We start from the raw sequence: 26830 nt of genomic DNA on the forward strand, positions 1-26830 counted from the left end.
TAAGAGTTGTGAGATGAATGCGCAGGAAACTGGAGGCAAATCACCACAAGCATCTGCAATATCAAACAGTCTGTTGGTGTTTCCATGCTAAGACATTTTTTACAAAAGTATGTATGTCATCAGAAATTGTGGATTCTCAAATTTGCCAGACAGCATTGATGACTGCACTAGGTACATGACGACTGCATGTAACTGGTTATTAACATAGAAAGTATATATAACTGGGGCCATCTACTGTAACTAGATGGGTTTTTTTGTATTCTTGAAGATTAACTGATAAATGGCTGAAGTAGACAAGCTTTACAGGCTTGTAGGAAATAGGAACTCTGAACTGCTGTGTCCAACATTGTACTGTGTTCAAGTGCAGTACAATTCTTCTGAAAACAATGGTGAATCCACTCACTACCCTAAATGCAACTGATGCTAAATATTTAATCGATCCTGGTAATTAGCCAATTATTTTATCGAAATAAGATGACTATCCATTGAAATGTTTTGGGAGCAATTGTGACATTCAGAGAAGCTTTAGGTAACATTCCAAGCTTTGTAACCTTCATAAAACATTCTTAACAATGTAAACTTTATAGAAAATTCCCAGAATGTTCCCTGAACTCTCATACAACCTTTTTTTTTTTTTTATTACATCAATGGGAAAAGTTTGGGAACATCGTAACAATGGGAACCAACATTTGTCTGCTGGGACATTCCATAACAAAGGAAGTCATTAATGTAGCCTAATGGAAATAATTAGACTGTAATTCTTATTGAAAATATGTTGCCAACTACTTTCTTCTCTCCCAGATTTGTAATAAATCAGGAAGTAAATCAGATTAGTGCATTTTAAGGCACGCTGATGGTGCTCGAGTGCAATGGAGCAAGGGATTCCCTGCTGATGATGACACGGGGTACACTATGCATCGTCCCATGGAGCTCTCAGCTAGAAGTCAGCAAGTGGCACAAAGATCGAACCTAGACTGTGGTGCACAGTTTGGCAATCAATTAAATAAACACCGATTATTTTTTTATTATTCAGCTCGAGCCTATTATAAAATTAAGAAATTATGCATCCTTTCAAAAAAGTTAACAAGTGGTAAATATGTATTGTTTTATATTGCAAACCACAACCGCACTCTTCAAACAGGTCTGCGTTTGTTTCACCCATTGGCACGGAGAGAGTGAAATAAGTCGATTGGAATGCGGAACCGGTGAGAAGGCAGCTGGTAGAGGAAGCAACTCCGTAACCAACCCTTTGATCAGACTCCATTTGAGTGGCCATGCAATGATTCCACGATGTTCAATGAAACACGAATTCCCATGTGACTAAATGTGGGATAAAAAGTTCCTCCACTTTTTAAATTAATCTTGATTATTTGTAAGCTTTTTTCTTGACATTACACAGTTTTATTCATATGAACATATTATATACAATAACTTAAAATAATAAAAAGTTTTAAAAGTATTTTACTTACTTTTTTGACCATTCACTCCGTTTAAATTCGCAACAGTCAAAATGATCAGTCCACAGAGCGCACAGAGAATGTCTGAAACCATCGTTCAACGCAATTCCCGAAAGTTCATCTGATGAACAGTCCGTGTGGGTTTCCACCATGGAAAAGCAAGCCTCACAATGAGTCACTCGGAGTAGTCTGAGCCTTGTTTTAATAGAGCACACACCCACGCTAACAGTTCAACTCCTATGAGTCATTTCCTATGTACTGTACTCAAATTCTCAGTGTATTGCTACGCACGAAGCACAGCAGTACGACAGGAAACGTACGAATAATAGAACATTTCACTTTCGTTTATTGTATTATAGCAAGGCGTTTTGATATATCATTCACTATGTATATTTTGAACCATACGGGACAAAATACCACTGCCACGCCCTTTCTGATTTGCCCGTAGTCAATTTCGGACAGCAAAATCTGTATAGTCTGGAATTAATAGTGTTCTCATTGTTATTACCACGCCTGTCTACGTCATTTCACCGAGGAGTGCCAAGAAACACAAGCATCTGGCTAAGGTCTGGATCCCATAAACAGAGGAGAAAAGCACTTTAAACTGGTTTTGAATATGTTTAGTGTTGTTTAAAACTTTACAAAAGAGGAACTTAATGGCACAAAGTTGTTTTTTCTACAAAACACTACTGGGAAATTGTTCAAATTAAGATTAACACTAACTTATTTCATGTGATTAGGTTCTGTAGCTTTTGCGTGGTTCAATTCCACCTTTCCCCTCTCATACCATTGTATTAGAATACTGTATGTAAGAACTCAGGAGCTTGTTGTCACCATCCTCAGGAAGGAGCAACATCTCTAAACACAACCAACCAAATCTATGCTCACAGTATTGGGAAATCAAATGTTACGAGCACACGTGGGAAAGACGAAGCTTCTGCTTTTGTTTTCAGCAATATCAAAATGGTTTACCATCATTGACCTGTCAAATAACCCAAAAAAGAAATTAACAGCCCAAAATTAGGACATATGTAACAATCCACTCATGGTGCACAAGTTAATGTTTTACTGGAAAAGCTCAACTTCTATGTTCAGTGAAATACAAAATGATCACTAGTACATTCACAATACCACAATCAGCGTTCACACCACCCACTCATTTCTCCCAATCCAAATATCCAGACACACAACTCAAACATTACATCAACATATTACTGAGATACTTTTTTCAACCGATGCATGATATTCGACATGTTTTTTGACATTGACTTTTAATCACCAATGTGGTCAAATATTTTGAGGCCAGTTGTGTTGGTTCTAACAGGATCTAACACCAAACCTTTACCAAGATCTCATCATACAGCTAACATCATTAGGGACCAGTTCTTCAAAAGTGATCTGGATTATGCCTAATAGATAGGACAAAATGTGTAGAAATACAAAAATATAAATTTACAAATCACTGACTTAAATCCATTAATCATATTTCCATGCATTAAATCAAAGTCAAAATTCAGATAGCCTTTGAAAAGCTGGGCCCAAACAATGTGGGTAGAGAGGTTCCATTAAGGCAGAATATGGATGTAACAGATGTTTTGAGACTTGAATGTACGCATAACCTTTAACAAAGTACTCTTGGTGGACCGGGGTTGGATAGCCTACTTAGTATGACACTCATGAGCTATTCCACTGAAATGTCATCTGTAATGAGGCACTAAAACCTGCAGATGTGTGTGAGTCGCTCTAGCTGCTAGCGACAGGCTTGGTGCACGATGTGATCATTTCGGTACTGTAACTACATTTCTACAAAAATTGAGGGGTAATGATCATAACTCAACATAGCCAATAGTGTCCACTGAGTAAATCTCAATGTTTGAGAATGGTTTTCATTTCTTCAAACACTTAAAACAACCACGTTACCTCAAAGATGATTCCTGGGAAGTCTGGCAAACCTAGTGCCACAACTACCTAGTTCACTTTTGGAATGTTAAAAAAATGCATTTAAAACAGGCTTAGCTAAAAGTTCAGAAAGACCACATGGGTGAGATCTGACTAGATGGGACAGGAAAAAACAATACAGAGCATCCATAGGCAGGAATACACGAGAACATCTGGTTTTATTACAGCCTAGCTACCATGCATCAACACTCAACCAATCACAACTCAGTCTACCCATCCATTTGGTCACTAGCATCATACGGCAATGATGCAATATAAGAGAGTCTTTCCAAAAGGAGATTAAAACTGAGGAAAAAACTATGCTTGCCAGACATCTCTACCACCACACCCTCACTTCCATCCCCTTCTCTCTCCTTTGGCTCTGTCCACTTCTGTCCTTTAACTCTCTCTAACAGAGTTAGGTGATGTAGATGCGGTGGAAGTCATTGGCCCCAAAGGCACAGTTGCACTTGGGGCACTTCCTCTGTCTGGTGTCGTAGCGCGTCTTCAGACACTCGTAGCAGAACACGTGGAAGCACTTGGTGAGTACCGTCTCTTTGTCGCGGGTGTTGCAGCACGGACAGCGCAGCTTCGCCTACGACGTGTGGAGCGGGAGGATAGGCAGGGTCAATTCAGGGTGAAAAAAAAGGGCTCTTTCATCATGATCTCTATATAGTCTGTGTGAGTGTGTGTGTGTGTGTGTGTGGGGGGGGGGGGGGGGGGGGGGGTACCTTGTACTGGTTGATCTCTTCTTGCAAGATCTCATCAGCATCAGTGTACACTTCCACTTTCTTCTGTTTTTCCAGTTTCCGTCGTAGCCTGGACAAGTCCTCCTATAAATCACAGATTCATTCAAATGCTGTAGTCCATATATTGTCCATATTAAGCCTACAGTTAAGACTCACAAATGGATTACACAGCCCACTTTACTCACTGAAGACTTTTAGAGTTTTGACTAATTATAAAATGTTACCATTCCAAGAGGACTGAGTAAAGGTATAGTTTGACCAAAAATCATATTTGCCCATGGAGTCAAATTCCACGATAACAAACATGGACCTGATATAACAAAAGCTGTATTGCAAGCAAAAACTAATTTGAAAACAAGTGATGTCAAACTAGCACAAATTTTATAAATTGCACACAAAAAAGTAGTGTGAGGTAGTTTTTTTTCCTTTCTTCAAACCAACACTATTTTCTCAAGCCAAAGCAATGGTTTTGCAGTGAAGATGGCATCAGAGAGCATGGTTTTAAAACAACAACTACACAGAGACAGATACTGTTGTAAGTTGCCTATTTTCTGTAGGCAAGTTTGGAATTAAGGAGACACGGTTAAATCGGAATCGAGACAATGGATACTTAACGGAAACGCCTGGGGTCAAAATGACAAAGATCATGATTCTCCACATATCCTTGAGAAAAACTATGCAGTAAATACCCAAATATATAAAATGGCACCAGACATTAAAACAAGAAGAAGAACGGAAAGTCGGGGACGCAAAGCTTCCCATTCCTCTTCTTGTTTTATTAGTGGGTGCCATTCGATTGAATGACTTCTGTCACTGGAATATTAGAGCTAATGTTCTACATACTGACCCCAGGTGGCACCTGCTTTACTGAGAGGAATGTAGAAAATACATCAAATAGGCACAGCATTTATGCCTACCGTCAACATTACTTACCGCCAAACTCTTTTTATTAATTTTTTTACCATATATATGTATATATGTATATATGTATATATGTATATATGTATATATGTATATATGTATATATGTATATATGTATATACACACATACATATACACACATACATATACACACATACATATACACACATACATATACACACATACATATACACACATACATATACACACATACATATACACACATACATATACACACATACATATACACACATACATATACACACATACATATACACACATACATATACACACATACACACATACACACATACACACATACACACATACACACATACACACATACACACATACACACATACACACATACACACATACACACATACACACATACACACACATACACACACACACACACACACACACACACACACACACACACACACACACACACACACACACACACACACACACACACACACACACACACACACACACACACACACGTGTATATATATATATGTGTATATATATATATGTATATATATAAATATAAAAATATACACAAGAAAGGTAAAAAATACAGGAGATTTACAAGAAAATGATTAAACAGGAAGACAGCGGGATAGAAGGGAAAAATGTGAGGGCCGACAGGAGTGCGGTTGCCTCACGTGAAGCGCATATCATTCACCTTTTTTGTTGGCAAGTTGGCAATTTGGATATTGCACATGTTAATATCGCAATGTCGATTAATTGACCAACAGACATAACACAGGGTAAGAAGAATTTCACCCAAATCTGATTTTTGATTAACACATTTGGCCTTTAAATGAAGGCCAAAATGTAGAGAAAATGCAGACTTGTCAGTGGCCGTGTGTACCTGGGCTCTTTTGAGGTTGCCCAGCTCCCTCTCCCTGGCGGTGCGGTTTTCTGACACGGACACCTGGATCTCCCTCAGCTTGGACTGGGTGTGTTCCAGCTGGACCTTCAGGTCCTCAGCCAGTTGGGCTGCCTCCACCGCCTGGGAACATTAAGGGGCAAGAGACCCTGAAGAGACACTCCCAACAAAGGCTACAGTTGACCAGGAAAACAAGTGGTAGAATTGTCCTATTCTTACATTATAAATTAAAAGCAGAAGTTGTAATGCTGGGACTAGTAGTAGTGGTAAGTTAAAGGGGTGGTTCATTCCAATTACAGGGTACTTCTACAGGTTTGACAGCAATTCCTGATGTATTGTAAAGCTTAAGATAGTGAGTTAAACAGGACTTTAACATGAGGCGTGAACAATCCTAATATAGGTAAGTCCATCCCAGAAACAAAAAATCTGTCGATTTGGTAAAAGCTATCAGTGGGTAAAATAACTTCACCACATTCACACAATCATACCATAGCACTTATAAGAAGTGATTAAAAAAGTACAGATTGTGCAGCACCTTTAACTGTGGAAGACAGGGAATTTAAGAGTATCTAAAGGGTAGCTGGCAGTTGGAATCTAGGTATTGCTTTCCTACCTTCCTCTTGTTGAGTTCTAGCGCTTGTGTGCGGACTCCTAATTCCTTCTCCAGGGCGGCCAGTGAGCTTTGGAGGACACCCTCTTTCTCCTCCAGCTTCTGTACAACCAATAGCTGGGCTTCCACCTTTGAAGAACAACGAGAGGAACCAGTCAAATCTTTCTGTCATCGCTTCGTTTTTTGCGGCCAACACGATGCACAACATGCCACATGGGAGCCCAACAGAACCGAAAATAAGCTTTAGACATCTTTATATACTGCTTTGCAGGTTGCCCTGGAAACAAACACACGAGTGCTGACGGTCCATCCTCCACAGTCCGTCTTACCTGGGTCTTGAATGTTAGCACCTGATCGGCCAGCTCCTCCTTCTCCTCCCTCAGCAGCTTGTAGATCTGGTTGGACTTGATGCGCTCCGACATCAGTTTAAAGTTGGCATCGTCCTTCTCCCTGAGCTGCTGCATCAGACGGCTGTTCTGCTCCTGCATGTCTTCGAAGGCCTGGCCCGTCACGTCCATCTCACTCAGCAGGGCCTCCTCCTCCTGGGGTAGAGTTGCCATTTGTCTCGTTTTAATGTTCATTTCATTGAGTTGGAGTGCTGCTGTGATACTGAACATATTCAACCTGCCTCCGCATCTCTTCTCCATGTGGATAAACAGTACCTGTTTTGTGGCCGTGAGCTTCTTCTGGAGGTGGTCAATGGTCTCCTCTGCAACACGTATTTTCCTGAGAGCGTCCTCATCAGCCAGCTTCTTGCTCTCCTTCCTCTCCCTTTCCTCCAGCTCTCGAACTCGCACACGCAATTCTTCCACCTGGAATGCAGAGGAGATGAAAATGTAATACATGAACTAAAAGGTGTAGACCCTACTTCAGTTTGAAGTGGGGGTAGATTAAAATGGCACCTTAACTGTCTCATATAATTACTTGATGATAAGAAACGGCTCAGGTCAGAATTTAAGGGTCAAAAAGGATAGATGGACAAACCTCAGCTTTAGACTTGCGCTCCGCTGCCATAAGCTGCACTTTGTCTCTCTGCTCTTTGGGAGCTGATTTGTACATGTCCAACAGTAGCTTCATCTCCTTTTGGGACTCCTGGGCTTTCCTGAGAGGAATAGAGTAGTAGGATAATTAGCACATCCTATCTATGGTGTGAGACTAGGGATGGGACAGTTTATCTATCTCATAATTCAGTTTGTTCATAATTCAGTTTGATCCTGCAAGCTTTATGGGAATCAGTCTGGTCGGGCTGAGCAGGCTCAAGTTCGGAGCCGGTATACCATTTAACCAGGTAAATCACCGCACTCATGAATTATGGGTGCGGTCTAGGCGATCAATAGATTTTTCAGGAACGTTCAGCAATGCTAAAGCGTAATGCAATTAGTATTTTGTTAACAATGTTTTTACTTGCTTTTTATTTTTATATATTTTCTTGGTACTTGCTGAGGTGCCTTTGATGCACAAATGGTTGTTAATCAGTTGTACTTGTTTGTGGTTGTGCAATTTATAATAAAGTTTGTTGTTTTGAATTGTGGCGCTTTGGTACTACAGTCTGTTGTTGGTATGATTAGTTGAAGGTTGATCCAATCACGTTCGAGTTTAACTTTTTTGAATCCTAGCTCAATCAGACTGATATCGATGTGGCGTCAGTGCTGCCAGATTTTTTATGATGGAGTGCGGGCAAAAATGGGCTTGGGCGGGTCGATTTACAGACAGGGCTCTATAGGTACGGCCAATTTTTGTTCTGGAGTCTACAGGTGATTGGGTGGTTTTACAGTCAATGAAATCTTGCAACACTGTGTAGCGTTTTAATTTAAAACTGCGGGATAAGGTGGTGTGAGGCAACCATCCGAAAAACTAGTGTCCGCTTTTTTTATTTTTACCAAAAGCACCTGGTTCAAATAGAGTAGATACTTTCGCATCATGCAAAGACTATGCACAAACTTAGTATGTTAGTTCTTTTTTTTTTTTTAAACCTCTCTTTTCTTCACGGTTCGTCGTTTTGCCTCACGGTGCATTTTGTGGAATTGTTGGCCCGCAAAACATTGTGCTACAGTATTTCATCCCATCCCTAGAGGCAACTATAGAATGAGATCTGTTTAGTTCTCAACACATTAAAGTACCCTTTATTTGATGCGTGTTCTGTAACCAAAACAGAAACATACTTAAGTTCTGCCCTCAGCATCTTCAGAGTGTCCGAATCTTTCCTCTTTAACTCTTCGCTGCGCTGTCGCTCCCTTTCTCGCTCCCGTTCTCGTTCCCTCTCAACCTCCCGCTCTCTCTCGCGGGCCCGCTGTCTCTCCAGCTCCCTCCTCCTCTCCTCTTCCTCCTCTTGGTCTTCATCCTCCTCTTTCTTCACATCCAGACAGTCGCTCACTGGTTCCTCCAGCGACAGAAGCCCAGTATCACCACTCTGGCACCGCAACTGATAAAGGTGACAACATCAAACATTTTGCTTTTTTTCTGAGCCCTGTAGCAAAGTGTGGAATTGCACGAAAAATAATTTGATGGGAAATATTGGAGTCCTATTAATGGGTCTCTTGCCCCTCTGCAGCAGAAATATGGTGAACAACGTTTGGAACATCTAATCACAATAAAATCAAAGTACCGCATCACAATACTAGCTTTTTCATAATTTCTAATATGTCTTATGTTTTTGTTTGTTGTTATAATACAGGGCACCACTGTAAATGAGACACCGGTCTCAGCTGGTTTTCCCTGCATGAATAAATACTTGATTTAGAAAATCTAAATAAACCTTAAATCAGCAATTTAGTATTTAGGTTTTATAGCGCATAGCGCCTGAAAATCAGATGAAAAACGGTATCATTTTCTATCAGTCTCATGACTATAAAACTGCAGGAAATTCAGTTGAAAAACCTTGTTGATCTCCATCTGTGTTTCTCGGAGCTTCCTCTTGTAGCGCTGCACGTCACCTTTCAGCTGGTGGTTGTGGTTCTGGAGGCTGCTAATGAGGTGGCGCATCTCCCTGTTGATTGGGCCTGGGGGTAAGATCAAAGGGGACAGGGGTGTCAATAAGGAAACACAATTATGCTGACTTTCACACCCAGACCGGCACATTTTTCGGGCTAATTCTATAAGTTGCACGCAAATTTCACCAGACTTGTGAGCAATATAGTGATACGTTCCTCCCAAACACCCACTGTTAACAAGTCAAAAAAAATACATGCTGATATTACTAAGCACATACTGATGTCGCTAACATCCGTTATTCTGTAGACTCAGGGAAACCTCTGCTTTCTGAAGAAAATGTTAAGAAACTTTCACATTCGGTGGAAAACGTTCATTGAGAAACCTTTGCCTGCTTCGGGCTATATTGATTGAGAAATCTCTGCTTAAAGTGGAAAACCTTTGTGACAAAGTTAAGTGGGAGGTTTGTTGGAGAGGAGACCGTACCGGCTTGCTCGTTAGCCGCCAGGTTCTGCTCAAACTCGATTCGCAGCATCTCGTACTCCTTGCGCACCTGGGCCAGCGTGTCTTCCAGCTGGATGACCTCAGTGCGGAGCTTCTTCTGTAGTGACAGCTCGTCACTCTGAAAACACAAACAAACGCCAAGTTTTAGTTGAGGCTTGTCAAACGGTGGCATCCCACTGAATCTCTAACATCACCAATTTTGGCCTGTTTTTACAGATTGTAAAGCAATCTCAGTTTTCTGAGCATATAAAGAGCCCGCCTGTTACTGCTTACACCAAATTGGTCGTGTTTTGCCCAAACACACGGCACTGTTGCCATGGCAGTGACACAGAGCTGTGGAATGCAGAGCTAGTCAGCTCCCTGGGCCGTCGTAACCCTGCCTGCTGCAAATACCTTTCCAACCGCAAATACTCCTGAAGTATTCATCATATACGTGCCAGTCGTGGGTTCAAGGAGTATTCGTTCCCTTTCAAATTTGAGTACCTGATTGCGCTTTCCTGACACGAACACAAATGCAAAAAACCTGTCAATCTAAAAACTCAGGCAGGATTACTGATAAGCAGCCAATGGACGGGAGAAGAAATTCTGTACAAACCCAGGTCTGACAGTCTGAACTGTTTATACATAATAAGCACACCTAGCACTTGAATAGGTCATTTGTTCTATTTTTATTCCTCCAGAGCGACAATCACTGCATTTAACTAAGGGAGGTAAACCAAACCGCAGATCTCATTGAGTGAAACCTTCTTGTAGATAGCCACAATGTGCAATATCATGGGGCCTGACCTCCATGTGCTCTATCTGTCGGAGGTGTGCATTCTTGGCGGTGAGGAGCAGGGCACGGGCCTCGTCCAGCTGGGTCTTCACGCCCAGGGACTCGTTGTAGAGCAGGGAAAACTGGGACTGCAGGCACTTGTACTCGGCAGTCTCCTTCACCACCTCCTCTGGGATGTTTTTCAGGTCCAACTGGAAGGGAGTTAAGCAGGTGAGTACTACCCCGCACAAACGTAGATGTTAAAAAAAAATATATACTTGGGACAGAACAAACAATAACCGAAACACACGACGGAGAAAATACATTCACTACAATGTGATAAAAACATGTTTCTGCACCCAGTCGGAAAACACGACTCCAGAACGGCCTGAATTGTAACTCGTCAGAAATGTTGCACAGGGATGTTGAACGGGGGTACATACACGCTGCAAAACAACCTGTTCCATCTCATTCTAAAGGTGCAATTATTGGATTGAGGTCTGGGGACTGTCCAAGACTCACTGTCTGCAGGAACAATCCATTTCACTGAACGGTGAGGTGTAGCTTATTAAATGGCCTCCAAGTATATTATTTAACAGGTGTCTTCCTTGACATCACAGAGGTGTACAAACACCACTGTGGCACGGTCTGCATTTTCTATGCTGTGTGTGGGAATGGACAGTCAGACAACTTTGGGATTTCTTTGTTCAAAAGATAGTTATAAAAAATGTTGTTCTGTTTTTTTTTTATTGTTTTTTTTCATGTCAATTGTTGCTGCTTCCTCTTTTCCTCAGTAGGCTACCTCTTTTGCTGGGCATGCGAGAGCAAACGGTCTTGGGTAAACATCCTAGTCTGTGTGGGCAGAATTGCACTGCGCTGTTGTCTTCCGAAGGAAGGTTAACTCCCTACATATGATTGGCTATTGTTTTGCTTTCAAGTCAAATGGAAATAAATATCGACACCACAATCTTTACTCAGTCTGCAAACAACCCCACTAAAGTTATGCAAAACATAGACCAAGACAAGAGTCTGTTATATTATTCTATTGCGCCACAACCCTGATTTCTTTGCAACCATATCTAATCCATTGCCTGAAGTAATTCAAAAATATTGATAGCTCAATATAACGGCCATGTGAGAATTGTTTTCATATTGTGATCTTGCCTATAAACTTGTTGTGGCCGTCAAGCAAGTTGCCTTCACCTCCGCCTAAAATACTATTTACCACTGCACATTTAAAAGACCCAGCACACCCAAATACATGTGTTAATAGTGCAAATACTGGCCAGTTTATTCAGTTGCATCATTGTCTTCACTAGTAATGTGTCCATATTACAACTGTTAATGTACTCTACTATCCCGGTTGCTGCACTGTCGTGAGGGGACTGGTGAAGAATCATTTGGTGGAGAGGTCCATACATTGTTCACCCTGTTCACATATGGACCTCTCCACCAGTCCCCTCATGACATGTGCAGAAATAACATGTGCGGGGGGGAGTCGGACAAGAAGCCAAGTGGAGACTTTTTTTAAGAGCTCTGACAGGGTTGACAAACCGGTTGCGTTGCTCATCTCTAAATGACTCGTCCGGTGTCTGAACACTGTTCTCCTTAATTAGCCGGACAGACATTAACAGCTTGCAGGGAGTCGGCGTGACTCAGAGGGGGGACCGGCACCTGTACCTTGAGCTTCTCACTCTCCCTTACAGCTTCCTGAAGCTCCTGCTGTAACTTCTCCAGCTCCGCCATGCGACTGTTGGCCAGCTCCTGGTTCTGCTCCAACTCTGCATTCAGGCTCTCAAACTGACAGACACAGTAAATGGAAGCGTGGCGTTAAATTGTGGGGTTACAGTTGACGAGAAATGTAAGTCCTTATGGCAGGGCTGGAGCGCAACAACGTATCAAAACAAGATGGAAAAGGGGGTTGAGAATAAGGGTCGGCTGATAGAGACGCGGCTGCACTCACTTTCTGGATGTTGAGGGTGATTTGGCCTCCGGGTAGACCCCCTGAGCTGCCTGTGGCGTAGTGGCCCGAGTTCAACTGGGACAAACAGAAAGAGGATGTTCAGCCATTGATTGCTTATAGATAAGAATAGTTCAGACAGTAAGCCAGACATTTAACAATAGACAAACAACGGTTAAAGTCTTCGTTACATCATCAAATGGTTATTACCATACAACAGAACACCCACATTATACACACTCATCAGACAATGCACATTCACTGGCTGCATGCTCAGGTATCCACTAATGATGGGGGGGGGGGGGGGGATACAAATCTGGATTTTATTTTTGACAGGATATCTTAATTGTTTTGACTTATTTGGATTATTTATTTGAATTATTTTTGAGCTAATTGGCCGTACTTGCACTGAAACTCCAGTACTTCATAGTTTATTCCCCATATTCTTTAAAAAAAAAGCCAGAATAGAGAATTTGCCTTCAACACCCCCCCCCTCCCCATTTCTCATGGCTATGGTCCCTCAGCAACAGAGCAATATGTTTGGGACATGGAAAAGTAATGAAATTACAGTATCCAACTGCAATACACATCAGCTTGTCACCTAAAAGGCATGATAATATTGTACTGTGAGGTCCAAGGTCCCAGCCCCGGAATCTGGCCCTATTGGTGCCCGACAATGCAGGACATATGCATTGACAAGACCACACACACACACACATCTATACAGTGGGGAGAACAAGTACTTGATAAACTGCAAAATCGGCAGTGTTTCCCACTTACAAAGCATGTAGAAGTCTGCAATTTTTATCATAGGTACTCTTCAACTGTGAGTGATGGAATCTAAAACAAAAATCCAGAAAATCACATTGTATGATTTTTAAGTAATTAATTTGCATTTTATTAGCTGGGCAATATGGACTTTCAGCTCCCTCCAAAGATTTTCTATTGGGTTCAGGTCTGGAGACTGACTAGGCCACTCCAGGACCTTGAGATGCTTCTTACGGAGCATCTCCTTAGTTGCCCTGGCTGTGTGTTTCGGGTCGTTGTCATGCTGGAAGACCCAGCCACAACCCATCTTCAATGTTCTTACCGAGGGAAGGAGGTTGTTGGCCAAGATCTCGCAATACATGGCCCCATCCATCCTCCCCTCAATACGGTGCAGTCGTCCTGTCCCCTTTGCAGAAAAGCATCCCCAAAGAATGATGTTTCCACCTCCATGCTTCACAGTTGGGATGGTGTTCTTGGGGTTGTACTCATCCTTCTTCTTCCTCCAAACACGGTGAGTGGAGTTTAGACCAAAAAGCAGCATTTTTATCTCATCAGACCACATGACCTTCTCCCATTCCTCCTCTGGATCATCCAGATGGTCATTGGCAAACTTCAGACAGGCCTGGACATGCGCTGGCTTGAGCAGGGGGACATTGCGCTGCAGGATTTTAATCCATGACGGTGTAGTGTGTTACTAATGGTTTTCTTTGAGACTGTGGTCCCAGCTCTCTTCAGGTCATTGATCAGGTCCTGCCGTGTAGTTCTGGGCTGATCCCTCACCTTCCTCATGGTCATTGATGCCCCACCAGGTGAGATCTTGCATGGAGCCCCAGACCGAGGGAGATTAACCATCATCTTGAACTTCTTCCATTTTCTAATAATTGTGCCAACAGTTGTTGCCTTCTCACCAAGCTGCTTGCCTATTGTCCTGTAGCCCATCCCAGCTTTGTACAGGTCTACAATTCTAACCCTGATGTCCGTACACAGCTCTCTGGTCTTGGCCATTGTGAAGAGGTTGGAGTCTGTTTGATTGAGTGTGTGGACAGGTGTCTTTTATACAGGTAACGAGTTCAAACAGGTGCAGTTAATACAGGTAATGAGTGGAGAACAGGAGGGCTTCTTAAAGAAAAACTAACAGGTCTGTGAGAGCCGGAATTCTTACTGGTTGGTAGGTGATCAAATATTTATGTCATCCAATAAAAGGCAAATGAATTATAAAAAAATCGTCAGTGTATCAAATACTTATTCTCCCCACTGTAAACCCGCGCGGAGCACTAGGCCTAAACCCGCATGGAGCACTAGGCCTAAACCCGCATGGAGCACTAGGCCTAAACCCGCATGGAGCACTAGGCCTAAACCCGCATGGAGCACTAGGCCTAAACCCGCATGGAGCACTAGGCCTAAACCCGCATGGAGCACTAGGCCTAAACCCGCATGGAGCACTAGGCCTAAACGCGAGCAGAGCGGTACACACACCTGCTCCAAGGCCTCAGCCAGATGCTTGTTGAGCTTCTGTTCTCTCTTACGGAGCTTCTCGATGTCCCACTGCAGGTCCTCAACAGCCGTCTCCATCTCAGACACCTTGGTCTCAGAGCTGGTCACCTTATCCACAAGCTCATTGTACTGAAAGAGAGTAGAGATGAGGGCAACCAGGTGATAAGTACAGCGCCTGGCATGGGTTTACACTATAGTCATGTGTCACCATGTGTAAGTTTGACCCTAAACCTAAACCCTGAGCCAGAAATTGACTTTTGCCTCATGGGGACCGGCAAAAGGTACCCATGAGTCAAATGTTTTCTGGTTTTACTATACTCATGGGGACAAACACACACACACACACACACACACACACACACACACACACACACACACACACACACACACACACACACACACACACACACACACACACACACACACACACACACACACACACACACACACACACACACACACAGGTTTTACTTTTATTTTCATATTGACAACCAGCAACTTCGCACCATTAAAAAAAAAAAAATCCCTAACCTCAGTGACGTAACCTTTATTTCCTGACCTTAACACAAGACTAATTCTAAGAATAATTTTAAACAGACACACGCAAAGCAAAGCTTTGTACCTCCAAAGACATCTTGTGGTGTCTCCCCTGCAGGTTTGAGGCCAGGTCTTGCAGTCGGCCGTTCTCCTGCAGCAGAGTGCGATTCAGGCGGAGCAGCTCTTCCTGGCTTTCATCCTCACAGACTGACAAGGATGGAACAGTTACTAGTCGGTGTGTATTTATCCAAAACTAAGCACAGGAATGATCAGACCAGAGTGAACGTCATAGTAGAGAGCCTCCGACTCAGCAACAACAAGGTAAACCTACTAAGCCCTGGGTGTGATGGATTGAGGGGGAATAGTTACCAGCGGACTGGATCTGGGTACAGAGGCTGTCGATGCGACTGTGCAGCCTGTCGAAGGCGCAGACCATGCAGGCGGCCGCCTCTTTGCTAAACTTCATCCTGTCCTGCAGCTGCAGGCCGAGCTCCTCCTCGCTGCTGTTGTCTAGAATGGCCAGGAGGGCCTTGGCACTGTCACTGAGGGGGGCCGGCGACGAGGGCGGGGCTGCGGACCACAGTGACAGGTCAGCGGTTAGGACCGGGAGAAGCAGGAATTCACTCATAGTACATTTGAGTCATACAGCAGTAGGCCTATTTAAAAGACGCTTTTAAGTTTGTTTGTTGAACTTGTGTACTGTAATTCCCGTTTATAACCTGCATCACGTATAAACCACACCATTAATTGTATAGCTTTGTGTATATACAAACCCAAGTATTAATCACAACCATATATAAACCACATTTGCCTGTGAGAATTATGACTCATAAATACATTGTACATTGATATTAAGCATCTGTCATAGGGTGCTACCACAACTAATTTGTTGAAGAATAAAATATGTTTTTTGTTTTTGCTACATGGGTTCTGAGACATCTACATCATCAAGCAATAATCTGTGAAAAGATTGGGCGGTGGAAACTGTTTTAAAAATGTAAACTTGTTTTTAGTTTATAAATGGGAAATGACGGTATTTCAGGTTGACTCACCGCATTATACTGTAACAAAAACTGACACACTCGAGCAGTTACTGCAAAACAAATCGGTACCAGGGGAGGTAATTGACCCAAAACTAAACACTAGACAATCTTATGCAATCTAGAGCCCTACTCTTACAAACAAGTGCTCAGGGTAACTTTGGAAAACACAGGGATTCACGTCCAACATTTATGGCGCAATGTATGCAATCACTGTGAGTGTGTGTGTGTGTGTGTGTGTGTGTGAGTGAGATCTTCACCTGCAGTCAAGTCCTGCTGAGGTTCAGGAGCCAAACCGTCCGGTGGCGGGGGCTGCTGCTCCTCATGTTCTGACGCTGGGAGGGGGGCAGGGGGAGGAGGGGGTGGGACCATTATACCGTCGTCTTCCATTGGGGTGGGGACTGGGACAGGCGTAGCGGGCGGCGCTGGAACCACCGTGGGGTCAATGCGTTGGCACAGAACATTAACGTTTTCCTCCAACTGGATGTTAGAAAAATAGGTTTATTCAATGTGTGTACACTTAAAGTTAGTCATGGCTGTGCCTCTTTATGGTGGTAAGGAAATTAGGGTTTAACGTACCTGGGACCAGTAACGATTCACAATGAGTAATGTGGTATCATCAGTAGCTTGTCGCTTTTCCAGCTTCTCAATCTTCTCCCGCAGTTCATCCTCCATGGTCTGCCTCTGCTCCAGACGCTCGCTTAGCTTCTTGTTCTTAAACTGGATCACCTTCATGTCCATTTCCTCCTGTAGATGTAAAAGAGTAAGAAAACCATGAGGGCTATAGAACTTTACAAGAGGAAATGGCTAGAAATGGACAACACCACAGAAATGAACAGGCTAACCGTAGATGACACTCCCCCAATACGTATGGGCTCAATGAGAGTGGTGGTGGTTTTCTCCTCTTTTTTGCTCTTCTTCTCAGGTGGACCAGGGGGGCTGTCCCCACCCGAGGGTCTCTTCCCTGCCCCGGTGCCAGACATCACTGCTGCTTCTGCAAAATTAGTGACAGCTGATTTATTACACAAAGCCAATCAGACTGGACATTTCGTTTTAACAACATAATTAATTAACGGACAATGGACTCAATAGCGAACCTCTTTAAAAAATAATGATATACATTTTTGATGACTACACTGATCATCTACCCTTGTTAACACAAATAGCTAGGGGTTTTGTCATTACATTAGATAGTTGCCGTCTACTGAAATAAAATGTTGCTAATCTGTTGTTGTTTTTTATTCTTTGATGATTCCTTAGTTACAATGAATCAAACTGGTTAATGAATTCAAAACAGTAAATGCCATTCAAAAGAAGGCCATGCATTGTAACGTCCGCTAGCTAAGTTACTAGCTAGCTATTCCGTGATGGAAGTGCACCTCAGTCAGGCGTAATCTTGCAGCGTGGCCATCAAAACCATGGCAAGCTGTTAGTGAAGTACATAAATAACGTTTGTTGCATATCTACTAAACTGTACTGATTTAATAATTAAAATATTCTAGCTAGCTTGCTAACCGGCTAACACTAAATGTAATATATGATTGCTAGCTAGAAGATTAGCAACTAAGTGCAATGGCTGGTTAGTTATACGGCCAATTTCCTGACATTTAAGTATGTACTACATGCTATCATATATGGGAGTATTCATATTTTTTTTAATTTCAGGATCAGTAAGAAATATCACAAACCTTCACCAGTAGAAAGAGAATTCCTTATCAAACATAGCAGCTAAACGGAGATGACGACAGTAACTATTTTAGCAACGTCCTGTACGGCACCGTATATTTACCGATGGAAAAATATTTTAATTAAAATAAAAGGCATTGGTTTCACTGTTTCGCTGTTTATTTTCTTACTTAATTTTTTTTTTCTATACCAACGGTTATATTACACGTTAAAAAAAAACACACAATTTGTTTAATACGATAAATGCTATGACACAGTGTTTATTACATGCCACGTCTAACACTCTCCTCACGGTGGCGATAGAGCCTGTTAGCGTAGCAAAGTTTGAGAACGTTCATATCTCTGAGCGATATAGCCACTCTGTCCGATTCATAAGCGCAAGGTCTCTTCAGAATGTAAACAATTAAATGGTAGCTAGCTAACTTAGGCACCCTTGAAAAATGTGCAATGCAAGAACCCATCACATCAGTTTGGTATCTAGTATTGTCAGTCGGATGCTCAAAAACGATCTATCAATTTCGTAGTTAGTTTGATTGTATTTGGTAAGTACGATTACTGAAGCTCTTGAACCAGCTACTAATAGCTATTTAGCTAACGTTAGACAGTAATTCATGTAGCTAGTTTAGCTGGCTAGCAAACCATACTATTGTAAAACCGCCTATATGGAAATATACTAGTTGTCGCCCCACATAATACTTTTTATGAGTTGCAAGGTAGGTTAGATTAGCTTTGTCAGTTGCTGATGTTGCACTGCTATAACTACAATAAAGAAGTTTTGCCAACTTTCAGCCCTAGCCGGCTAGAGTAGCTACATCACCATCCGTCTGAGGTAGCTAGCCGGCAAGTGGCAACCCAGCTAAGCCTGTTCTCTCGAATTTCACCAAACAATGGTATATTGAATTATCTTGTCCAAACTGTAGGAGTTTAATGTCAAAGTAACTAGTTACATTAGGTGCTTCCTTGACAATTCTTGTAATGCAGTGACCAGTAAGCATGCTCTTATCTTATAGGTTAATCTGTCACCATGACACGAGATTTAGTGATTGGAGATGAACTACCAGACTGGGTCGGAGCCAAGGAGTTCTACCAGAAATACGACCCAAAAGAGGTGATTGGCAGGTAAGTAACTGAGTCATACACGACGCCACGCGTTTATACAAAACCCATGTAGTTTAGCAACTGGCATTACTTGCACATTAGGGAAATAATGAATATTTTCTTTTGCAGTATTTATGATAATTCAACCAGATCATTCAACTTTTTTACTAAGAGAAAAACACGTTTTGGCATATCATATTTTAACACTTTTGGTTACTACATGATTTCTTGTTATTTCATAGTTTTGATGAATGCGTAGGTGTGTCCAAACTTTTGACTGGTACTGTAGCTGTTTGCATAGATATTCCAAATCTTGTGTTTCACTTTGTAAAAAAGGTGGTAAAAAAATAAATATACACACACATCTGTCTATGTAGTATTTGCCCCTGTCTGTCATTTTGCATATTTCTGGCGCTGAATGTTCTCAGATCAACACCAACATTACTTGAAATGGAACCTAAGTGAACAAACAAAATGTTGGTACTTATTTATTAAAGAAACTATGGAACACAAAATGCCCCTGTGTGAAATAGCAATCACCTATCCACTCTACAACTGGTTATGCCACCGTAAGCAGCTATGACTGCAACCAAACCCTTCCTGTCGTTATGGATCAGTCTTTCACAGTGCTGCAGAAGACTTTTCACCCTCTCTTCCATGCAACAATGCTTTAACTCCAAAACATTCCAATGCAGTTTAAGGCTTGACTTCTCGCCATTTTAAGTAGAGACTTTTCAAACGTAGACTTGTGTTTTGGGTCATTGTCTTGCTGCGTGGCCGAGCTGTGCTACAGTTTTAATTCACTGATGTAGATGGCGAGTTGTGAATGATGACAAGTTGTCCAGATCCTAACGCAGCAAAGCATTCTCACACCGTGACACTGCCACCACCAGGCTTGACCGTTGATATGATGTTCTTGATCAGGAATTTAATGTTTGTTTATTGCCAGACATAAACAGCACCTTCAGAAAATATTCAGATTAATTTCTCCTTATTTTGTTGTGTCATAGAAATTTCATGCGCACAAGTATTCAGACCTTTCTTTCAGTACTTCGTAGAATCTACTTTGGCAGGTATCACTGCTTCAATTCTTCTTGGGTATGCTTCTACCAGTGGCTAGGCCACGCAAGGACATTTACAGACGTAATTTACAGAACTGAAATCACTCCAGCATTGTCACAGATGTGTGCTTTGTGTTGTTGTGCTCAAAGATGAATCTTCACCCAAGCCTGATCGCCTGTGCTCTCTGGTAAACTCAGGTTTTCCTCACAGACGTATGTGTATTTTGCTCTGTTCTTCCTTTCCTCAATTCTGACCTGTCTCACAGTTTCTGCTGCTTCCACCTAACCACTCTACTATACAGACCTGATTGATGGGAGTGCTGCCAAGATGTTTGTCTTTCTGACAGGTCATCCCATTGTTGCAGAGAAACTCTAGAGATCTGTTAGGTGGCCATTAGGTTCTTGGTGACCTACCTGACCATGGCCCTTCTTCCATTTCAGAATGATGGAGCCAACTGTGCTTCAGGGAACTTTCAATATAACGGTCATTCTCCAGATCTTTGCCTTGACAGAATTCTATCAGGGAAGTTTACGGAGAGTTTATTGAACTTCATGGCTTTTGGTCTGACATACACTTTGAATTGTAGGAACTTACATAGACAGGTCATGTCCAATCAACTAAATTGGCCACAGGTGAACTCTAATTAGGTTCTAGTGACATCTCAAGGATGAGAATCGAAGGACACAGGATGCATTTGAGCTCAATTTATAATGTAATTGCAAAGGCTCTGAATTCCAATGTACAGTACATATTTCAGTTTTTCACTTTTAATAAACGGGCATGATTCTAAAATGTGTTTTACGCTTTGTCATTGTAGGGTATTGTGTGTATTGAGATGTGTAAGAAAAAGTTTAGAACACAAAATATGGAGAAAGTATAACGGTCTGAATACTTTCCTAGGGCACGGTTGTGCCCATGTTGCCCAAAGAGTTCCACTATTGACTCATTTGTTCACAGAACATTTTTCCAGGACTCCTAAATATTTTGGAAAAGATCAGACCATATTCAATGTAAAAAAACGTGCAACAATGCCTGACTAATCATCCAGTTAAAAGTACATTTTTGTTTTCCATTTTGGTCCTTGAAGAGGTGTGAGTAGTGTGGTGCGCAGATGTATGCACAAGCACACGGGGCAGGAGCTGGCCGTGAAGATTATAGAGATCACAGCTGAGAAGATGACAGTGCAGCAGTTAGAGGAGGTGAAGAGCTCCACACTGAAGGAGATCCAGGTCCTCAACATGGTCAAAGGGCACTCCTCTATTAGTGAGTTTGTACTACCTTCAGAATTTCACCGAAGCCTCAGTTTGATTTTGTGCTTCTAGAGATGCGATATGTTACTGACCATTTTTTCCCCCTCCTGCAAGTCACTCTCATTGATTCCTATGAGTCGACAACCTTCATATTTTTGGTGTTTGACCTGTAAGTATGCGTTGATGTATCCTCGTTAGTTACTGGATGTTTTTGTAATTTTTAATGTTCTTGTCTCTCCAGTGTTCGTTTTCTTAAGGGTTTTCTATCATTGTTGTTTTCTTCAGCATGAGGAGAGGAGAGCTATTCGACTACCTGACAGAAAAGGTCACTCTCAGTGAGAAGGAAACTAGGCGAGTGTGTGGATTTTATTTTAGTTAAAACCAAGACAAAAAACGACCCTCCAAATCTTTTCACTTATCTCCTTGTCTCTCTCTACATCCTCTTTTAGGTCTATGATGCGATGTCTCCTGGAAGCTGTCCAGTACCTCCATTCCCTCAACATAGTTCACCGTGACTTGAAACCTGAAAACATTCTCCTTGATGACCAGGGACACATCAAACTGTCTGACTTTGGCTTTTCGGTCCAGCTTCAGCCAGGGGAGAATCTGAGAGGTGAGAGAAGATTGAAATGAACCCACTGTATTTTGGATTGAAACTCATAAAATAAGTTGTAAGACATGCACCACCGAATGCCCTGATAGGTGAATGTACAATTGCTTGGTTATTTCCAACTCTAGAGCTTTGTGGGACGCCGGGTTATTTGGCTCCCGAAATCCTGAAATGCTCCATGGATGAGACGCACCCAGGGTACGGGAAGGAAGTGGACCTGTAAGTCAAAAAACACCATCAGCATTCAGCCTGAAAACATTCAGTTACTTGTAAAAATAAGAGCTCCAAAATATCTCATTAATCAGTGAAGATTCCTGCTGCTGAAAGTGAATGCTGAAAACTGTGATTGTCTGGGTGTTAGCTGGGCGTGTGGGGTGATACTGTTCACCCTTTTGGCCGGCTCTCCCCCCTTCTGGCACCGCAAACAGCTTCTGATGCTGCGGATGATCATGGAGGGTCGCTACCACTTCAGTTCTCCTGAGTGGGACGACCGGTCAGACACCGTCAAAGACCTGGTGAGCCGTGGCCTTCTAAATACCTTCCCGTCTGCGCTCCAAGGACTGGTTGTGTGTTCTGCGATAGTTTTCATCCAGGTTTCGTGTTGACAGTGACTCACTTGTTTTTGTCACTCCCAGATTACCAGGTTGCTGGTGGTGGACCCAGAAGTCCGTCTCACGGCAGAGCAGGCCTTGGCTCATTCCTTTTTTAGGGAGTACCAAAAGGACAAGGTGCGCCACTTCAGTCCCCGGAAGACCTTCAGGGTAAAGTTGCATATTCTAAATGGACCGGCTGTAAAATGCCATGCTAAGGGAGTTTGTTTGAAATGGCATGCTAACTTTGTGCTTGGACTTGAAGATGTTAATTTCTGTTAGTCACACTGCATGACACTAGTGTGATACAACTTAATTCACAGTGTTTTTTTTAACAATCATGACTTCAAGAAAGGCCAGGTGAAACATTGAGGCCAGTGGAAGGCCTGCTTTCCAGGGTTTTAAATGACGGCTTGACGTCACTTCACTCCTCATGCATCAGGCTTTTTCGATGGGCTAAGAATCTCGGTATGAGCAACCTGGCTGCAGATTAATTACCCACCAGGGAGATTCCCTTACGGGAAGACTCCTGTATCATACGCTTAGCCTGCCTAGCTGCTGGCTAAGATGGTTGGTAAACACTTAGTGATTAAGGTTATCAGTAAGCCAGCTTAAAAAGTGCCCCATGAAGTGTGCAATGGTTTTTACGACATTTAAATAATTTACTCATCTAAGAAGGATCTATTAATTGTTTGTGGGTGCAATGTCTACTTCGTGTGAACAAGCTTTATCACTGAAGTTTGCTCACGCTTGCATTGTCCTTACAATTTATTTTATATATTCATCCTGACCAATTGATTATTTTAAGTTGGGGGGAGGGGTGGGGGGTGACTTCCTTCGAAAATTGATTAGTAAAAAGACAGACAGCGATTTAGTCTTTTTACTAATCATGTCTAATGCAGTCTTTACGTCCATTGTTATGACGGCCTTCCCTTTACCGTCCCCATCCATTTTCTTTCGGGGGGGGCAGCTACACGCTTTGTGTCCCATACATTGTGTGTTACGCTGGCGTGACCAGTTTTTGCCTGTTTTATTAATCCGACCAAAAATGTCCCGCAACACCATGCCTTTAATGCGGTGTTAAGCTTTTGGCAGCATCCGTCGCGATGGATTATGAAAGCACCAGGAACATGCAAGCTGGATCCCAAATGGACCCCTGCGTAACACAGCTTCACCCTCGGCCCTCCATTAGCAACCTCACATGGGCCCACTCCATTTACACAAGTGTCCTAAAGCTGAGGACTGAACACGATCAACAAGGGTCGCTACTACTTAGACCCTCCGTCGGCCCCCTGTGTGTTACACTGTGGGCCGGTTTCACAGATAGAGATTAAAAAAATCAAGTTCATTAGAAAACCCCATTGAGCTTGCTTTTTAAGTCCTAGACTAAGCTTAAGCTGTGACTGCAAAACCCGCCCTATATGGCCAAAAGTATGTGGAGGCCAGACCATCACAACTATATGAGCTTGTTGGACATCTCATTCCAAAACCATGAGCATTTGTATGGATGTATTTGTATCCTGTAGGATTAAGATGACCCTTCACTGGGATTAAGGGGCCTAGCCAAACCCTGAAATACAGTCCCAGACCATTATCCCTCCTCCTCCAAACTTTAGACACTATGCATTCCAGTAGGTAGCATTCTCCTAGCATCTACCATATGCTACCCAGATTCATTCCTCAGACTTCCAGATAGTGAAGCATGATTCATCATTCCGGGGAACATGTTTCCACTGATCCAGAGTCCAGTGGCAGCGTGCTTTATACCACTCCAGCTGACGCTTGGCATTGAGCATGTTGGTTTGAGGCTTGAGTACAGCTGCTCGGCCATGGAAACCCGTTTTATGAAGCTCCCAACACACAGTTCTTGTGCTGATGTTGCTTCCTTTCTGTGGTGAGTGATGCAACAGATGATAGACGATTTATACACGCTACAGACTTCAGCACTTGGTGGCCCCGCTCTGTGAGTTTGCGTGGTCTACCACTTCATGGCTGGGCTGTTGTTGCTCCTAGACATTTCCACTTCACAATTATGGCACTTATAGTTGACCGGGGCAGATGTAGTAGGGCAGAAATTTCACAAACTGACTTGTGACCAAGGTGGCATTCTGTGACAGTAACACGTATAAAGTCACTGAGCTCTTCAGTAAGGCCCATTGTACTGTCGGTGTTTGTCTATGGAGATATCATGGCTGTATGCTGGATTGTATGCACCTGTGAGCAATGGGTTTGGCTGAAACACTTGAACTCACATACTTACCTTTGGTCATATAGCGTAGCTAGCCAATTAGAATCCCATAAGGCACTGCATTATTTTGGAGCATCGTGCAATTTCATACAAAAGATTTACATAGGTGTGCCTAATGACAGTTACAAATGTTTATATCTTTACACAAAACGCAATGTCCTTTATTAAATGTTCAGTAGTTAATTATGTTTTTGTTTTTTTAATGATATTTTTCATGCTTGTTTCATTAAGTAATGGTGGTCCATGAAGTGCAGCGTTCAAGTCACAAGTATGTTCTGAAGTTGATTAAACCCCTAGCCACTCCTTGTAAGACGCCCTCAGCGTTTCATCAGCAACACGTGACCATGGCGGGGATTGTGGTCATTTTGAGATTCACCAGCAGTCTTCCTACTGCTTCTTGGTCAGCTTCAGGAATAAGTGAACATTATGAAGAACTGTTCTGGATCAAAAGTGTCAAACCCAAAGAGTCATACCTCATTCCACCTTGTTCCCACATCCATTGGGGTTATAGGCAAACTGAAGTTCCTTTGTCTGTGCCTTAATGGAAATCCTTGTTCCTCTAGGTACTGATCCTCAGTGTGTTGGCGTGTATTCGAATGTACTGTCGCTACCGCAGGGCAAGGCCACTGACGCGTGAGGTCCTGGCCAGAGACCCTTACTCCCTGAAGGGAGTGCGCAAGCTCATCGATGGCTGTGCCTTCAGGATCTACGGACACTGGGTTAAAAAAGGCGAGCAGCAAAACAGGGCTGCCCTTTTCCAGAACACAGCTAAAATAATGCTTCTTGGTTTAGAGGACTTTGAAACCTGAAGGTCATACTTGTATTAACCTCATTATACTTATGTCATTTAATAGGTGTGACAATGTTGCTATTATTTTCCATATTGATGTTTGGTCTCGGTACATAAGCTGTTGTGTTTACTGCTGATTACATTGAATCAGGGGCCAGTGACGTTATCCATAATGCAGATAATGGGGATAGTGACGTTATCCGTAATGCAGGTAATGGCTCATTATTATTTATGGTTAAGTGGATTTGAGATCTATGTGGGTCTGGAGTGACTACTCAAATCAGCTGGCACTTTAGCATGCAAAAATGACAAAGCCAGTTCAATGCACTTATACTGTGGCCCACAGGTCAAAAGAGATACATATCCATACTGCTGGTTAATGATTGAATGTCTCTTAACATTTAAGTCCGGTTAAGTATTTTGTCATTCTTTAATAAGACTTTCTGAGTTAACATGACATTGTTTTTTTTACTATGTTTACTTTTAGTTGGTACCGTAACCTGTGTTTTAGCAATTACACATTCTAACAGATTATAAATATAACAGTGGGAAGTTAGCGATTGTCAGACAATACATAGCTTCCCACTGGTATTCTGTTAAAGGGTATAGGAAAAGATGCAATCATTGTATATTCTCTGTTGGATTTGAGTTCCTCACAATCTGCGTTTAGTGTGTCGTGCAATACAATAACTATTGTAATAACATTCCTTTTCATTCCAATGTGAGATTTACACAATTAGTTAATTTCCTTTGCTTGAATTAATCTGACATGACTCAAGTCTTGTACAATAACTGTACAAAAATAAAAGCCAGTATGACAAGGTTATATTGATAATAATAAAAATGATCCATTTCCCCTTACATGCTTTTTTTGTTGGTTTTGTGCACTATATCAGTCATCAAATGTTACTGATACTGTGTTTTTCGAACAAGGGTTT

The 26830-nt window shown here is 42.3% G+C and overlaps 2 protein-coding genes across 6 annotated transcripts; one reads left to right on the forward strand and one right to left on the reverse strand.

The window, feature by feature from the left end:
• Positions 1 to 2503: 2503 nt before the first annotated feature.
• On the reverse strand, positions 2504 to 21023 carry rnf40 (ring finger protein 40). Of its 4 annotated transcripts, XM_010888873.5 has the most exons (21): positions 20818 to 21022; positions 19706 to 19799; positions 17404 to 17552; positions 17138 to 17305; positions 16819 to 17038; positions 15888 to 16088; positions 15604 to 15725; positions 14964 to 15110; positions 12723 to 12797; positions 12440 to 12559; positions 10792 to 10971; positions 9988 to 10123; positions 9451 to 9572; positions 8736 to 8995; positions 7558 to 7675; positions 7236 to 7385; positions 6903 to 7115; positions 6577 to 6702; positions 5946 to 6086; positions 4127 to 4228; positions 2504 to 3990 (listed from the first exon to the last, which is right to left on the reverse strand). In XM_010888873.5, the coding sequence occupies exons 3-21, from the start codon at positions 17539 to 17541 to the stop codon at positions 3814 to 3816; spliced, it is 2916 nt and encodes a 971-aa protein (XP_010887175.1). In that variant the 5' UTR covers positions 17542 to 17552; positions 19706 to 19799; positions 20818 to 21022; the 3' UTR covers positions 2504 to 3813. The 4 variants fall into 4 exon arrangements, with proteins under 4 accessions (XP_010887175.1, XP_010887173.1, XP_010887174.1 ...); XM_010888871.5 differs by lacking the exon at positions 19706 to 19799 and having other exon boundaries at positions 20818 to 21023; XM_010888872.4 differs by lacking the exons at positions 19706 to 19799; positions 20818 to 21022 and adding an exon at positions 18247 to 18334.
• phkg2 (phosphorylase kinase, gamma 2 (testis)) lies at positions 18583 to 26753 on the forward strand. Of its 2 annotated transcripts, none has more exons than XM_010888875.3 (10): positions 18583 to 18786; positions 19255 to 19363; positions 21492 to 21667; positions 21769 to 21823; positions 21940 to 22005; positions 22104 to 22267; positions 22393 to 22483; positions 22626 to 22779; positions 22900 to 23025; positions 25666 to 26753. In XM_010888875.3, exons 2-10 carry the CDS (start codon positions 19269 to 19271, stop codon positions 25909 to 25911), a joined length of 1173 nt encoding a protein of 390 aa, XP_010887177.1. In that variant the 5' UTR covers positions 18583 to 18786; positions 19255 to 19268; the 3' UTR covers positions 25912 to 26753. The 2 variants fall into 2 exon arrangements, with proteins under 2 accessions (XP_010887177.1, XP_019902155.1); XM_020046596.2 differs by lacking the exon at positions 18583 to 18786 and adding an exon at positions 18829 to 19134 and having other exon boundaries at positions 25666 to 25911.
• The last annotated feature ends 77 nt before the right edge of the window (positions 26754 to 26830 follow it).

Source organism: Esox lucius, chromosome 5 (assembly GCF_011004845.1).
Source record: "Esox lucius isolate fEsoLuc1 chromosome 5, fEsoLuc1.pri, whole genome shotgun sequence".
Classification (NCBI taxonomy): Eukaryota; Metazoa; Chordata; class Actinopteri; order Esociformes; family Esocidae; genus Esox; species Esox lucius.